Source organism: Vigna radiata, chromosome 10 (assembly GCF_000741045.1).
Source record: "Vigna radiata var. radiata cultivar VC1973A chromosome 10, Vradiata_ver6, whole genome shotgun sequence".
Classification (NCBI taxonomy): domain Eukaryota; kingdom Viridiplantae; phylum Streptophyta; class Magnoliopsida; order Fabales; family Fabaceae; genus Vigna; species Vigna radiata.
This window is the reverse complement of record NC_028360.1, coordinates 11940394-11957597: the sequence shown is the minus strand read 5'-3', so window position 1 is coordinate 11957597 and position 17204 is coordinate 11940394. Positions and strand designations below refer to the sequence as shown.

The 17204-nt window shown below is 32.1% G+C and overlaps 1 protein-coding gene across 4 annotated transcripts; it reads left to right on the top strand.

The window, feature by feature from the left end:
- The first annotated feature begins 632 nt into the window (after positions 1–632).
- LOC106775846 lies at positions 633–12291 on the top strand. Of its 4 annotated transcripts, none has more exons than XM_014663065.2 (2): positions 633–670; positions 8402–12291. In XM_014663065.2, the coding sequence occupies exon 2, from the start codon at positions 8541–8543 to the stop codon at positions 11697–11699; it is 3159 nt and encodes a 1052-aa protein (XP_014518551.1). In that variant the 5' UTR covers positions 633–670; positions 8402–8540; the 3' UTR covers positions 11700–12291. The 4 variants fall into 4 exon arrangements, with proteins under 4 accessions (XP_014518551.1, XP_022642829.1, XP_014518553.1 ...); XM_022787108.1 differs by having other exon boundaries at positions 635–670; positions 8468–12291; XM_014663067.2 differs by lacking the exon at positions 633–670 and adding an exon at positions 2731–3037 and having other exon boundaries at positions 8468–12291.
- Positions 12292–17204: the final 4913 nt, after the last annotated feature.

Sequence of the window (17204 nt, the reverse complement as noted above, 5' to 3'; positions counted from 1 at the left end):
ACAGAGAGTTTTGCAGCTTGTCAAGGAGTGTGGCTGGAAGAATTACTAAAGGAATTGATGGTTCCTATAAAAACTTCCACTACAGCTAAGAATATACAATATTTCTACCATAAATTTGTCCAAGAACCCAATGATAGCAGAAGAAAACATATAAAAGTTAAGTACCATTTCTTAAGAGAATTAGTGAACAAAGGAAGTACAGTCTTAATATACGACAAGACTGAAGAGCAAATAGCTGACATTTTTACAAAGGCTTGGAAGATTGAAAGCTTTGATTTACTAAAGAAGAGGATTGATGTTATCTCCTTAAGTTCTGTTTTCTCTCTACTCCACGTTCCATCATTGCTAATAGTGGAGATTTACGTTATTGATGCTAAAAATACATTTTTGCATAGCAGACTGGATTTATAAAGTACACACGTAATGTATCCGAGTAGTTGTCAATGGAAAATTATGCTTATATGTTTTTTTTAGCATTTGAATTTGGTTTGGATAACATCTTTTGCACACAATATAATGTCAGGATGTGGTTTTGAATATCTTGAAGTTCCACATTGAATATATCAGTTTTCAAATTTTCTATTCCTTTATATAAAACTTTGTTCTAAACAATGTTAGAATTATTTAAGTGAATCTAACTGCAAGCGAAGACTGGCATGTCAAATTCAAGGTAAGTTTTTCAACTTCTTTTCTTTTATAATCATTTTAGTTTTGTTTTTTACTTGTAAGCTATTTGTTTTTATTTTACATTGTGCTTAAATTTAGATGATGCTAAAACTTACTTTTTATCAATTATTATGCATTAGATATTGCTTTTATTAGAAAACATAATTAATTGACAACAAAACAATTCGTTACAAACAACTAATTAATTCTATTATTACATAAAAGATAAAAAAGAATCTTGTATTTATGAATATTTACTGATAAAATTCGTTACTGATATTAAATAATTATCTTTAATAAATATTCGTGGATAATGAAGATTTACTAAGGAATGAATAGAGTAGTGATATCTCATTTGCGAATATTCGTAGATATATGCTCCTCACTCAGTTATTCTTTTAATAATAATTACTATTAAGTTTTATTTTAATATATTTTTAAAAATTAAATGATCAAAATAAAATTATTAGTAACAAATAATAATTATTGAAGAATGAGTTAAAATTGAACTTTATATATTTTATTTATTATGTAGGTTATAAAATTTAAGCTATTTTTAAAAGATATATTTGTGAAAATTTATACGGGCCTCAACTCATTTATATTAATATTATATTAACACTTTTGTAAATAATTTGATTTGAATAATATTTTAAAATATTTTTATTTTAAAAGTTTGATTTTAAATAATTTTTTTATATTTAAAATTAAAAAATAAAATATAAAAATATTTGCAGGTATTAAATACCGTATATTCTTTTTCACATGCCACACAAATAACGAGATGAAAAGCGAAATAAATTTTTTAGGTGAATGGGATACATAGTGTATCCAACCCACTCAAACAGTTGTCATCATTGACTTGTTACACCAATATACTATCATGCATCTTTGAAATATACATTACATAAATAAAATATCTTACATTAAAATTATATTACTAAACTTATAATAGGATTAATTTTAATATCACCAATCCTCATTTAATACCAGTCATTTTACTTTTATTGCAAAGAAAAAAATTGGAGAGAACTTTTGTTAAATCAATAGTAATTAATAACTAAAATGTTTGCAATTTATGTCAAACTAATTTTTCTTATTACTTATAAAGAAAAAAGTAATTATATTTATAATTCTTTACTTTATTTTTGTATTTGATAGATTATCCTAGGATTAAATAGGATCAATAAAATTAAATAGTAGATGTAAATGTTTGTGTTTGTCTTATATTCACATAAAATTTATAACAAATAATTTATGATAATGACGAATAATTAGTATATGTGAGTATGTATTATTCGAACAATGAATATTTTAATATTTATTTGTAAATGGGTTAGATATAAAATTAAGAAAAATAATATTTTGACACCAATTTTTGACATTATTTTGATACTGCACACATGTCAAAACGTGGTTGGACGATTTCAAATTAAAAAAACTGAAACAAAGACGTGTGCAGTGTCAAAATATCATTTTCCTAAAATTAAATGTGAGTATCCATATATTAAGTTATATTTAAAATTAATTTATATTATATTGTTTTAAATTTAATTAAAATAAATTTTAATTCATTTAATTTAATTTATATTATATTTTATGTATTTTTAATTTTATTAAAAGTTTATAAAATATCTGTTTTAATACTCACATGTTTTAAAATACATATAAACATTTTAAACAAATAATAAAGTGAATATAAATTTTTTTATTACAAATGTGAGAACGAGTAAATACTATTCATAGATCATAGTTATATGGGAGATACGATGAAGAGTTTCTTTATATATAATGTTAGATTGATTGTTGAGTTGAATTAAGTACTTTTAGTATAAACAGTTAAGAATAAATTAGATAATAGATTTCTAAAACTTAAACATTTTCGATAAAATTGACCAAAATATTACATAGAAAAATTAATTAAAAGTAAAAATGTAAAAATTGAAATAAATTATATAATTAAATAATAAGAATTAAATTACATTATTTTTATTTTCCTATCCGTTTCTATACTTAATATAATGTTGATATTTATAAATGAGGTATTTATTTATCATCTCCTTGTTAAAATTATCGACGATATCCTATAATTCTCTGGAAGTTTCCGAGAAGTAGGAGAAATATAAAATTAGAGGAGATTACAAGGGCCCGTTTCTTCTGATAATAAAAAACGGTCAGAATTTTTCCCTTTGTTCTATTCTCACTTTTTCACTTCCCGCTTTTATCTCTACGGCTGGGAGTGAGTGAGTGTGATTAGCGTACTATATACAGTGAGGTTAACTGTTTATCTCTTTCCCACTCGTTTCAATGGCGTAGCGGTTGCTGTGCAAGCGAGTTTCCTCACCGATCTGGCTGTGCCTTAGTGTTTTAGGTCAAACAAAACGATTTCTTATGCTCCTTTATTTACTCTTTATTTTGTTCACTCATTTCCTCTGTTAGGGTTTAGGTTATGTTTTTTGTCAGCTTTGCAAATTTCAGTGTTGTCTAAAATTTACATTATCAGTGTGTTGTTATCATCATTATCGTTATCATGTCTATGTAAAACTTTGTTTTTTTTTTTTTTTTCATATTTTGTGCAAGGATATGTTTTTCTTTATAGCTTAGGGAAACGCGTTTTTCCTTTTCTTTTCTTTTTCTGAGGTTTTATTTATATAGGCATCTGAACAGCAGCCAAGAAGAACATAAGGAGAAAAAAATAAAATAAGTTTGTCTAAGGTAACTCAAAATAGTTTAAGTATAAGGTGACGTTGGAATATCTGTCATTTAGGTTCTTCAGAAGCTAAATGTGGGTAATTTATAAAGGTTATGTAGGAAGAAGAATAATAAGTAAACTGATTTTGGATAAAATCGCTTATTTGTGAGCTAGTTTGTGGAATTTCTCATTCCAAAAAGTTGATTTTAAGTTAGTTATAAGTTGGGGTAGGAGATACTTGTCTGCAAATTTCAATAAATTATTATATGCTTGGTCTTATTTTTATTGTTTTTGATATTGATATAAAAACTAGTTTTAGATTAGAAAGTAACTTATTTATTGTTTTTTATTCTCTTCTCTTATAAGTATTTTTAGAGAAGTTTGTATAAACTTGTTTCATATGTTCAAAAGACTATACATTGCTTAGGAGTTGATGTAAAAAAGTATGTCCAAAGATATCATTACTGAATGGAACCAACTATTAAGATTTGTTAACTTAATTACTTGGACTATCACATAAGCAATCATGCCTTTAATAAGAAACCTTGGTGCTTGGTAACGCTATCTCCATGAGTAAAGTTTCTTCTAGAAAGTGTTTCTCTGTTTAAAGAAACACTCCAAGCATCTCTGTGATGCTCTTAATTCTACTTGAAGTGATTTAAAAAATCAATGAGTGTATACTTTTAGCTAGTGTGTGTGTGTCTATATATATATATATATATATATATATATATATATAAGGATGAGTACAAGTCCATCTCAAAGAGGAAGGTTCGATCTATGTTCCCTAACCTAAAACTAGGTACTCATAGAAAACTTAATGTAAGTTGTACAATACTATAATTGTCATAATTTTAAAACTCCCATTCAAGTTGAAGTATACAAATTGTGTGCACTAAGCTTTGAACATCGAATTTGAGGTCTTCTCAAAGACTTGGTGAGAGAATAAAATGACAATCAATCATTGTGTTTGGTACTTTATGAAACAAAGGGTTGGAAGCAATATGAAAGGCTACCTGATTATCACAACACAATTTCATTTTCTTAGCTTTGCAAAATTTCATCACTTAAAGGTATAGTTATCAAATTCTCGAGTTAACTCTCAGTCGAGTTTACGACTTCATTCAGTGCTTTCGAGTTAACTCGGAAACAAACTTGGAAATGGTGTAAAATCGATAGATTCATTGGTGGACTTGATAGACTCGCTTGAAATCGCGAGCTTGCTTATGATTTGGCGAGTTTGAGAAGAAAATTTTAAAATGTAAAAGGAAGTCATTTTTGGCTCATCGGATTAGGTTGATTAGGTTTTCTGATTTAGGATTAGTGGCGAAGCTTATCTTCTTCGTTCCTCTCTTGTGATTCATCGAGGGTTTACTTTTGTTCTTTCAATTCATCTTTTTCGTTCCTTGCGGTTTCATTTGTGCCCTAGCTCGAGCCTTCGCGAGCTCACTCGTTTGCCGTCGCGAGTGCCTTGCTTGTCGTCGCCCACCATCTCACTGTCAGTGGTGGTCGCGTGCCTCCTTTGCATGCCGCTGTTTCACCCTTATTAGTGGTGGTCATTGTCTCAAATTCTTATGTTTTTAAGTTTAGCTATGCATTGTTTTCAAGTTGGTCTCTGCATTGTTTAGTTGTTTGTGTGTCTATGTTAAGTACAATGTTGCAGTGTGTTTAAGTTCTAAAGAAAGTCCTTTGCTGCTTGGTTTTTATGTTTTGTAGAGAAAAAACTTATTTTATTATGCTTTGAAAGCCATCAAATTCATTATTAAAGGATTACACTCAACATTTTAATTTATGTTTTATAATATTTATATGAACAATATTTTTATGATTTTATTTATTTGAAATTATATAAATTTGTGGATTTATTTAAATTAAAATATTATTTTTTATTTTTTTTTCATATAAAGTAAACTCTTACAAGTCTACGAGTCGAGTCTACGAGTCGAGTCTACGAGTCGAGTTTATCGAACTCTCATGAGTTTACAAAAACTCTTGAGTTTGACAACCTTGCTTGAAGGAGTTGTTTGATCTGCACAAGTTCATAAGTAGTTAGGACCATATATCTACATTTAGCTTTTATTATGGATCAAAAAACAACATTTTTGTTTCTTGCTCTTTGAGTAGACAATATTTCGCCCATTGAATAGACAATATCTTGTAGATCTTCTATTAATAGGACAACTCAAACTACATCATAAGGCCCTATAATTTGAGTATTTTGTTTGGGTAGGGGATGTTTTTGGATGTTTTAGAGAATTGTTGATAGGATCATTGGCATCCTATGTGAAGGGAACATTGTCCCTTGGAGGCATTATTGCTGTTCTTTTAGTGAGTTTGGGTGTTTTGCTGTGGTGTTCTTGGATCCTCTATCTAGGTACCTATCAATTTGGTCCCACCTGCCAGATCTAGAAAAGGGAAAACAGTGGAAGGAAGAATTAGGGCAGTAGAAAGGGCGATAAAGGAATTAAAAGAGGGTGATCAAGAACTCAAGGAGATGTTCAGAGGTTTTATGAAAAGTATTCGGAGGTGATGGAAGAAAGAGTAAATACTTTGGAGAAAGGGGCCAACAAGGAAGAGCCATGACAGAAAAGAAAGAAAAAGTGTGCAAGAAATAAGAGAAATCATCCAAGAAAAGAAAGACACGCCGCAGAAACGCATAAATCATGGAAGGGGTTCAAAAGGAAGTGAGAAATCTCATGAAAGGAAAGAAAAAGGGAAAAACGGGATTGGATGCTGAGAAAGATAGTCTACAAAACAGCAAGAAAGGCAAGAAATTCTCTAAAGAAGGAGAGTACTTGGCTAATGATGAAGAGAAGAAGGAGGATATATCTGCACAGAGTAGTAAACCAGATGAGGAGGGAGCAGAATTGTCGAGGCCTGGGGTTAAAACAGTGGAGTTAGGGAGCGACCCAGTTGAGGCCTTGGTGTCCAGGGCTGCATCCACTAGAGCAGTTACAATATCATATCCTGAATTTCCTGATGTTATAACACCTGCAGATCTTGCTTCTATACCATTCATTCTTTGTAGGCAGGGGATGTTTTTGGATGTTTTAGAGAATTGTTGACAGGATCATTGGCATCCTGTGTGAAGGGAACATTGTCCCTTGGAGGCATTCTTGCTGTTCTTTGTGCCTAAAATCAATAATACATGATCTTTTCAGTGAGTTTGGGTGTTTTGCAGTGGTGTTCTTGGATTCCTCTATCTAGGAAACTATCACCGAGCTTGGGATGAATGCTTTTGACCATAAAGAGAGCGGCACACTAGAATAGGTTACCCCCTTAAGTGATAAACCCATGAGGTTGCTCTATGTAAATTTCCTCTTCAAGATCACTATGAAGAAAAACATTTTTAAGGTCAAGTAAGTGAAGTGGCCAATGTTGAGTAGCAAATTGCAAGAAAAAACCAAATGGTTTAAATTTTAGCAATGAGAGAGACAGTATTACAGGAGTCAAGTCCATATATTTGTGTATATCCCTTGGCCACAATTGATCTTTAAGAAGATCAACTTCACCACTTGACTTGGTCAAACTTTAGCAACATAGACCTATCTACAACTGACAATCTTCTTTCCTGATGGAAGAAGAACAAGCTTCCATGTGCCATGGCTTGTAAGAGCCTACATTTCGTCAATCATGACTTGTTACCAGAATGATCAAGTTTCTCGAATAATTTTGGGAACAATAGTGGCAGACAGAAAATAAATAAAAGAATAGTTGGAGATAGACAATGATAACTCGAAAAATTATAAATAGGATATGAATTACAAGTAGACTGAATACCTTTCTTAAGAGCAATAGGCCAATTTGAAGAGTTATGTGAAAGAGTTGATGAAAAAAGATCCATGGTTGGGGAAGCTGGAGGAGGAGGTTCTAAATCATGAGAGACTTCTCGAAGAGTGGGAGGGAGCTCTTTTTGTAAAGACTTCTCGAAGAGTGGGAGGAACTCTTTCTGTTCTGTGTCAGTATGTAAGTAAAGGTGGCCAATTGACATATATTATCATCTAATAGTTTGAGAATAACGTTTGTATCCTTTTGAAGACAAGAATATCCTATAAAAACAAATTTAATAGCCTTTGTGGAGAGTTTGTCTGAACTTGGAGATATATTATGAACAAAACTAGTACAACCAAATACCTTAGGAGAAACATGAAATAAGGGATCATTTGGAAAAATGGTAGAGTGAGGAATTCGATTTTTAAGAGAGGAAGAAGGCATTCTATTTATTAAAAAACTTGTTCTCATCTCCCAAATTATGTAGATGAACATTTTTATTCAACATTAGAGAGTATGCAGTTTCAATGAGATGTTTATTTTTCCTCTCAACAATGCCATTTTGTAGCTGTGTGTGAGAGGACAAGTAGACTATGTCAAATATCTTATGCGGATAAGAAGGAAGTAAGTTTAACGGAAAAATATTCTTTAGCATTGTTACTAGAGGAGAATTTAATTACTTTTCCAAATTGGTTCTTAATTTAATTAAAGGACATAAATATGGACAAAAGTTTAAAAGTCTTTCATTAAATAAACCCTAGTACAATGGGAGAATTCATGAATTAAGGTTACAAAATATCTAAATTCAAAAGATGTGACAAGCCTTGGTCCCCTAATATTTGAATGAATGGTTTAGAAAGCTGAGTTACATTTGTTTTCACTTAGTTTTGAAAATGGTGACCTAACATGTTTTCTTAGGCGGTGTGATTCATATTCCAATGCTTGAAGTTTTCTAAGACTAGGAACTATCGTCTTCAACATGACCAAACGATTATGCAAAAGCTTTGGGGTTGAGGTAGCAAAATAGGGTGTAAACTTAGCATTGTAAGCTGTGCCATACAGGGTGTTAATGGTGCAGAACTTTACCTGATTGGTAGTATTTGAGGTGCAATGAAAATTTATTCATCCTGGATTTAATGGTTTAGACATCATATCTATTTTTTAGCTGTTACTGAGATAGATAGTTACTTAAACATATTATTATATTAAATGTGTCTTTATTTACTTTATTCAAGTTATGAATGAAGTTCTTATTAAATGGTTCATTTGCAGTTTGGCTTGCGCTGGTCAGGTGAAAATGTTGCACACTGACTGGGTGGTGAATTTCTGAATCGGCAGGTGTTCTTTCCTCTCTGTGTTGTCACGAAATTCAGAGAACTGCAGTGAATTGGGTTTTGATTTCAACTAACTGATGGAGTGCAACAAAGATGAAGCTGTGAGGGCTAAGCAGATTGCTGAAAATAAGATGCAAGCTGGTGACTATGAAGGGGGGCTGAAATTTGCTACAAAAGCCCAAAGGCTGTTTCCTGATATTCAAAACATTGTTCAGATCCTTGCAGTTTGTGAGGTCCACTGTGCTGCTCAGAAGAAACCCTCTGGGTCTGACATGGACTGGTATGGAATTCTCCAGACTCAACAATCTGCTGATGAAGCAACCATTAAGAAACAGTATAGAAAGCTTGCATTGCTACTTCATCCTGATAAAAATAAATCTGCTGGTGCAGAGGCTGCTTTCAAGTTGGTTGGTGAAGCTAACAGAGTGTTAACCGATCAATCAAAGCGTACTCTGTATGATTCAAAATTTGGAGTTTCAGCGGGAAATACAGCAGCTAAGGTCGCCCCTTGTCACCCAAATGGAAATGCAAGGAATTATCAGAACATTTTTAATTCACAGTCTCATGCTTGGAATCCATATCATCAGTTTGAAAGTTCGACATTCTGGACATGTTGTTGTCATTGTAATACTAGATATCAATACTACAAAACTATTTTAAATCAGACCATACGCTGTCAACAGTGTTCTAAACCCTTTACAGCTCATGATATGGGGAACCCCAATGTGGCACAAACATATTGGTCACCTTTCAATAATCACGAAGGGTCTGCAAAACATGCATCGTCTAAAGAAGCATCAAAAGGCAATGGTGGAAAATCTCGTGGTAGAGAAGAAGAGGGTGTGCCCATGTCAAAATCCACTGCGGGAGTTGGTGCCAATTCTAAAGTTGCAAATGGCAGAAATGGCCATGTGGCTGCAGGAGTGACAAAGGCTGATGTTAAAGCGTCGAAAACCAAGGAATCGCGAGCCTCAATGAAGGTTGGTTGTAAAAGAGCAAGGCAGTCAGGATCATATAATAATAACAAAGCTGGAGATGGTAAAGGCATGAAAGACTCCAAGGATCAAGAAAATACGGTTGATCCTTCTAGGAAAACTTCAAGGAAAAAACAGCATGTTCTGTACCCAGAAACTGATAAAGCTGGTGATTTTGGAAGCTCATCCAAAAGTACACAACATCATGAATCATCTACCATCCCTAGAGTAGAGGAAAAAGAAGTGTCAGCAACGGGTGATGGTGATCAGAATGGGGAGACAAGAAATAAAGCAGGTGCACTACATGAAGAAACAATTATAAGGAATAGAGCCAAAGTTGAGCAGACTAATGTGCAAGGAAAGGAGGTATTGAACTCAGATCTCAATGATAGAAAGTCTAAAGCTGTCTATTGTTCTCCATCGAAGTCAAATTTATCTCCCAATTCAGAGATTGTCTGTCCTGATGCAGATTTCAGTGATTTTGAGAGAGATAAGGCAGAGGATTGTTTTGCTGTTAATCAATTATGGGCTATTTTTGACAATATTGATGGTATGCCACGATTCTATGCTCTTGTGAAGAAAGTCTACTCCCCTTTCACGTTGCGGATTACTTGGCTAGAAGCTGACTCAGATGACCAAGGTGAGATTGACTGGCATAAAGCCGGTTTGCCTATTGCTTGTGGTAAGTTCAGACTTGGTCATTCTCAGAGTACTACAGATCGTTTTATGTTCTCTCATCAGATGCATTGCATAAAAGGAAGTAGGACTACTTATCTGATATACCCAAAGAAGGGAGAAATTTGGGCAATTTTCAGACATTGGGATCTTGGATGGAGTTCAAATCCAGAAAAGCATTTTGAGTACGAATTTGAATATGTGGAAGTTCTATCAGATTTTGATGAAAATTTAGGCATTGAAGTTGCTTATCTTGGCAAAGTGGCAGGGTTTGTTAGTCTCTTTCAACATACTGTATTAGATGGTATTAGCTTATTTTGTGTATCACCTCGTGAGATGTACAGGTTCTCTCATCGGATTCCTTCTTACAAGATGACAGGTGCTGAAAGGAAAGGTGTTCCAAGTGGATCTTTTGAACTTGATCCTGCTGGTCTGCCTACTTGTCTTTTTGAAGTTGGTGATACTGGTGTTGCGAAAACGGATGGAGTCAATTGTTCCCACCAGGAATATGCAAACTCTAAAGTTGAACAGGCAACTTCTAATGATAGTATTCACAAATCAAAGTTGCAAGAGACTATTGATGCCGACAGAACAGCACAAATTCTCAGAAGGTCTCCAAGATCGAGCCAAAAAAATATGGACAATGGCCAAGCAAGCACTGTTCAATTCACGGTCAGAAAGGATGACATAAACATTGACCACAGGGACTACAGTCCCCCAGAAGGAAGCGCTGCTTCGACCCATACTAATGAGAGGAAGGTCAAGAAACCTCAGAAACACGAGAAAAATAGTTATGATGGAGAGACATTGAATAAGTTGCATAAAGATCTAAGCAAGAAAAATGTTCTAGGAGATGCAACTGAAAGGACATGTAAGTTGACTGTTAATCATTCAAAAAACAGCAATAATCTGAAGAGTAGCAACACTCCTCAGTTTGGAGAATCATGTTACGACTTTAAGAAGGAAAAATCTGAAAAGACTTTTCAGTGTGGTCAGATATGGGCAATATATTGTGATGGGGATTATATGCCCAATACTTACGCTCAAATTAAGAAGATTGAATTCACTCCTAATTTTAGATTGCAGGTTTCCATGCTTGAACCGTGCTCACCGTCAGGTGATCTTAAAAGAACAATATCTTGTGGCACCTTCGAAGTTAAAAAAGGCAAATTACAGATTCTCTCTCTCTCTGCATTCTCTCATCAGTTAAAAGTTGAACCCTCGGTAAATAATAGATATGAAATTTACCCTAGAAAAGGTGAGGTTTGGGCTCTGTACGGGGACCAGAACTATGAGCTGGCTTCTTCAAAGCAGGGCAAAGGTAAATGTGATATAGTAGAAGTATTAGCAGATAGTGAGAAGAGTATACAGGTTGTTGTTCTGACGCCACATAGCAACTCCAAGACAATTTTCAGAGCTCCTAGAATTCAGAGATCTAAAACTGGTGTAATTGAAATATTAAGAGAAGAGGTTGGCAGATTTTCACATCAGATTCCTGCTTTTCAGCACAGGGACAATGTGCATCTCAGAGGGTGTTGGGAGCTTGATCCTTCTTCAGTTCCTGGTTCTTTCGTACCAATAAACTGAAGTATTTCTATACCCTCTTGTACACTTTGTTCGTGGTAGGGAATCTATGTTTTGTTATATATTGTTTAACCAGCTATACTGTGAAGCAGCCATGTATCGAATTGTGTTGAAGGGATCCTCGTTTCATGTTTTTTGAGTTACATTAGTTAAAGCAGCTGTTAACGCATTCTGGCTATATTTTGTTTTCATCTGTGTGCGCAGGATGGGTTATCTTGGGTTGGAACTCGACATTCCTTAACTGTGTCTACTGTCCCGTTTGTTATGATGTCTTGTGTTCACCTCATTTTAACATCATTACAGGATGAAGCAGGATCTATGCTGGCAATACACTTTGATCCTGGTGGACTGTATCAGTATATAATTCTACCTTTTTCTATGTTATTACCCGAGATGTTTGGCGATTGGGGTTCTGAGCAGCTATTTACCAGTATAATATAAGCGACACTGTCAACCTTCTTGGGTAATTCGGCCCAAGGTAATACATGTCAGGTTAGTTAGATCTGCAATATCTTGTAAAGTTTGGATTGCACCAAGGGGACTTTTGGCACTCACCTGACAAATTTTCATATTTAAAAATCATAATCTATACTAATCACCTTCTCTTTGACACACGCGATTGATATGTTTTTTTTCACTTACTGGGAATCTGACATGAATTAATTGAACACTACCAGCTAGAAGAATATGAGTATTTTGGTAAACAGATTTTTCCGGAGGAAGAACTGAGGTTATTCTTGTGGAAATGGGGTTATGAACTAATCACACAAGTGAACATGATATTATATTCAATTGAAAATATATTTTTTTTTCTGAAGACAATAAATTTATGGTTTTTTTTCCCCTCTTGATAATCATAGTACTTGAATATTCCACTGTTATTGATCACATATGATGTTAATTGTTGGATTCTCTTAACTAACTGGGTTTCATTATCACAAATCAATAGCATTGTTGAACTTTTCTATTACCAAACTCATACTTGAATTATAAGTTGATTCAATTATGTTATCTTCGAGTTCTAAATTCAGATCATGATTTAGGTAATTTGGATGAACGAGAATCAAAAGTGAAGAGATTCTATAACCATTTGCAGTTTGTGTGGTGTTGTGCCTTTTTCTTCATTTTATACATAATATGGAGCAAATAACATGCAGAAGATTCATTTTGGAAATTGGGGTCTTGGATGACGAATGGATAAGAATATTAATATACAAGTGACACCAATTTATATATCTGATATCTTATTTTGATTGAATATAATTTATACATCTAATTTAATGTTTAATTTATTCATGTAATCTGTTTATTGTCTATTAATAAACAGATAATGCAATTGAAATAAAATAAAATAAAAAATGGCGTTTGAACGGCTCAGATTTGAAGTGGAAAACAACGGTTGTCTGATAAATGTTAAATCTTTTAAAATGGTACAAATGTAGAAAGAAAAATATTAAATTTTAAAACATGCTATGCAAACTAGATGACCGAAAGAAGAATCATATTGAATTAGAATAATTGAAAATAAGGTACTCAATTAAAGAGATAATACAAAAAATTGAGTTACATTGAAACAAATATAGTTATTCTTTGAAGAGGAAGTATATTATAATTTAACAAATGATATTTCTATTTTTAAGTTATCTAAATTAGAGTCTTAAACGGCTGGTCTAGTTTTGTTCTAGCAGGTTAGATAATACGTTAGCTCGATCTAATTCATATTTAATTAGACTATTCTTTTTATCCGATAATTAATTATTTTGACTTGCTTTAAAATAAATAAATAAATAGAATCTAAATATAAAATAATTGGTTTAAATTTAAGTTATATTAAAAATTAATTATAATTTTAAATATAACATTTTAATATATAAATCATAACATATTTTAATAAAATAATTTATTTTTTAATAATTATAACTTTAACATTAAAAAACAGACTAATACATAATTTTAAAATTATTTAATTGGAGTTCTTTTATGTAATAAATTCAACAGGTTCAAGATTATCCAATTCAATTTAGATTACAAATTTTTAGTTTAATCTAACCTTTTATTTTGTTTTAGGTTTTCAAATTAGCTCATGGGAATCATTGAGAAGGCAAAGATATTTCAAAATCATGAACAGTTCAATGCTCAACGCAAGTTCTAGAGATTCGTATGATAAGGGAAAGAGATAAATTGGTTCAAAAGATTTTGCTAAGAAGGGTGGACAATTTAATAAATTGTAAGGGGGCTTCTTCCTGCATCTTACTAGTTTCTTTCTGCATCCTTAAATTTGTTCATATCTATAAATTATAACAGTTTTTAGGTTTTGACATTGATTCGAGTTTAAAATCCTATTTGAGACTCTTCAGCATGCCATGACACCCCTATTGCCTCTCATCTTTCACCTCTACCACTTTAAAACCCATTTGCATTCCTAAAACTTGGATTTCTAAGTAAATAAAAAAACTCAAAATATAAGAAGATTTCGAAATGTGATTAACAAAAACAATTTAAATTTATTTGGATTTTGAATTCTGATGAACTAAAGATTCAAAATTTGATTTCAAAATCGAGCTTTTAAAAATCTAAAATTAGATTTTGGAATTGGAGAAATCATAATCAAATTTTGAAATTTGATTTGTAAAAATTCAAAGAATTTAAAAATCTAAGAAAATATATAAAGGATTTCAAAATCTTGGATATATAAATTAGATTTCAAAATCTAATTTCTGAAAATCCACAAAAAAAAAAATAAGAAAAATTTTAGAACCAGATTTTGAAATAAAAGAAAATCTAAAATAAAAAATCCAATAATATTCATATCAGTATTCCAAAATTTAGGCCATGGTGAGTATTACTGTTTTAATTCCAAGTCTGTCGAATGATATCATTAGGGTCAATTACCATACATCCTAAATTTGTTGAGTGACATCATTAGGATTGATCCTAAATTTGTTGAGTGACATTGTTATGGTCAATCATCATATATCCAAAGTATTATCTACGTTAAAGCTAAACTTCATCATGACATCTCAAAGGATGAAAGGAGGAAGAAGTATTTAAATTGTAATTGACCTTAATTTTTAAGCGATGTGAAACTATTATGTGTGATAGGAACATAAATCCCCGATTGAAATATAAAGGAAATGTTTTGTTATCCCTAATGGAGAACTTAAAGGACCCAATATTCTATTATAAGTTCCAACGATAGAATGTTCCATTATTGACACTATGAATCAAATGTTTCATTATGAGTTCTAGGAGACTCAATGTTCTTTTATTAGTCCCATGATAAGCCTAACTTTGAACACTAAATGATCTTATCCATTCTTAACCATGGATCAGAGTTTAATTATAACATGCAGATATGATCTAGTAATTACTTCATAATAGAACTTTAACTAATTTTATTAATTATGCTCTTTAATATATATTGAGTCAAATAAAAATAATTAAGAATGTATTTTTGCTCGTTCAGAAATGTATTGTAACAAGCATTTTTTCAGATTTGATGATACATTTGACGACACATTTCGGATTTATCAATCCTAACGTACACCTCAACCGGAGACATCACATACAATACGAAAACAAATACAAAATTCATTCCTCTGTGAAGTGGAGATTAACTTTTCCTATTTTATTATAAATTTATAAGGGTCAAAGGGACAGTTCCTAGTTTAGCGGTGCAAGAAGAACAAATAGGATTGCAGAAAGTAACACCCTCATTTGTATTGCTTGTTTTGAACGAGAGTAGAAGCTCAATCATTATATTGTGAATAAAAATTTATAAAATTAGTTATGTTTTTTTTTTCTTTTGTAAAAAGGCATAAATAATTTGCATATGATAGAACAAACATAATGTTTTAGCTATCATTTGAGACTAAAAAACTATTTTTTATTAGAGTTATTCTGTGAATCATTTGATCTTATAAAAAATTTCTCAATTCTTATTATGACAATCCTTAAGGCTCAAATATTATTGTTTGTGACGTTCAGTTTATGTCTTTTTTTTTTTGTTAAATTTTAGTTTTACATGTAAGAATTTCTATTTTCAATTTTACAAATTTTAAAGTTTATTACTGATAAAATCACTTTTGAAATTCATATAGATTGATATAACTTGACAATGTAGGTGTTTTGGACAAGGATTGAGGTCTCTTACTTAGATTATTCAAAGTTATCTTGAAGACTAGATGAATTCCCTAATAGTCCTCTAAGTAAGTGATTTTACTCCATAATTCATAAAAATCTTTTAAATACATATATATTGATATAACTTGATTGGTAACATAGGTTACACTACTGTAAAAAGGCTTTTGACATCTATTATTTTAAACATTCAACGTCCAATCCAGATCTAATATCTTATTGAGAGACGTCACGTCACATCCCCTTCCCCGGACGTTAATTTTGACTTTAGACCTCTCCTAAATCGAGTCTCTTTTGTTTTTTGTGTTTTTAAATTAATTTGTTTCTACAACATTCACACCTGAAATATAGAAAATCATTATAGCACATCATAAAATTGTATATACTATCAGTTTCAAGTAATGGACATTGGAGACTCATTGTCGCTGCCAAGATTCATCAACTCATGAGCAAAACTACATCATAAGCCAAAATTAATCGGTGCAAACTAAAGTTAATCGATGCAAAATAAATTAATTGGAAGAAAATTAATCAAAGATACCTTATAGCAGCAATGACGAACGCGAACGAAGCAAAAACCCAAACAAAAACGCGAAAGAAAGTGAAACTCGCATTCTAAGTGTTTGAGGTTTAAAAGGGCATTGGACGTCGGCCCCCCTCCACATCTGACATCTAATTACTAAAAAAATCCATTTTAGCACTACTTTTTGGATATTTTTGTAGCTTATTGATGTTTGGGAAAGGGGATCCGACTTCTAATGTGTATTAGACGTCGACCCCCTCTATGTTCGACATCTAATGTCTGAAAAAGTGACATTTCAATTCTGACTTTGTAGCTTTTGGCAGAGGATTTGACGTCTGATATGGGAGGCATCGTTTATTTTCGGACCTTTTTGATGTCTGATCTGGGGGTGATGTCTAAAGGATTATTTGACGTCTGATTTGGGAGGCGATGTCTAAAGGATGATTTGACGTCTGATTTGGGAGGCCAATGTCTATGTTGTAAAAAAAATTAATATTGACACTTAAAATGAGATATTTTTGGTCCTTTTTGACTTCTGATACAGGGGGACCGACGTCTAAAGGAGGATTTGAGGTAGTCAACGTCTGATTTGAAGGGACTAACATAGACGTCTGATCTGGGAGACCGACGTCTATACCTTATTTGACGTGTAACTCTGAGGAATCGACTTTTATAATGATATTTTATTTACAAAAGAGTTATTGATTATTTTTTACTTTGAATTTTCTTTCGTTAAACGCGTGTGAAGTTAAACACTCTTTATCTACTGGTGTTATATCAGACCTTAATAATCAGGTTCGAAAATTTTCAAATTAAGAATAATCCTCATCGACTATACTAATAAT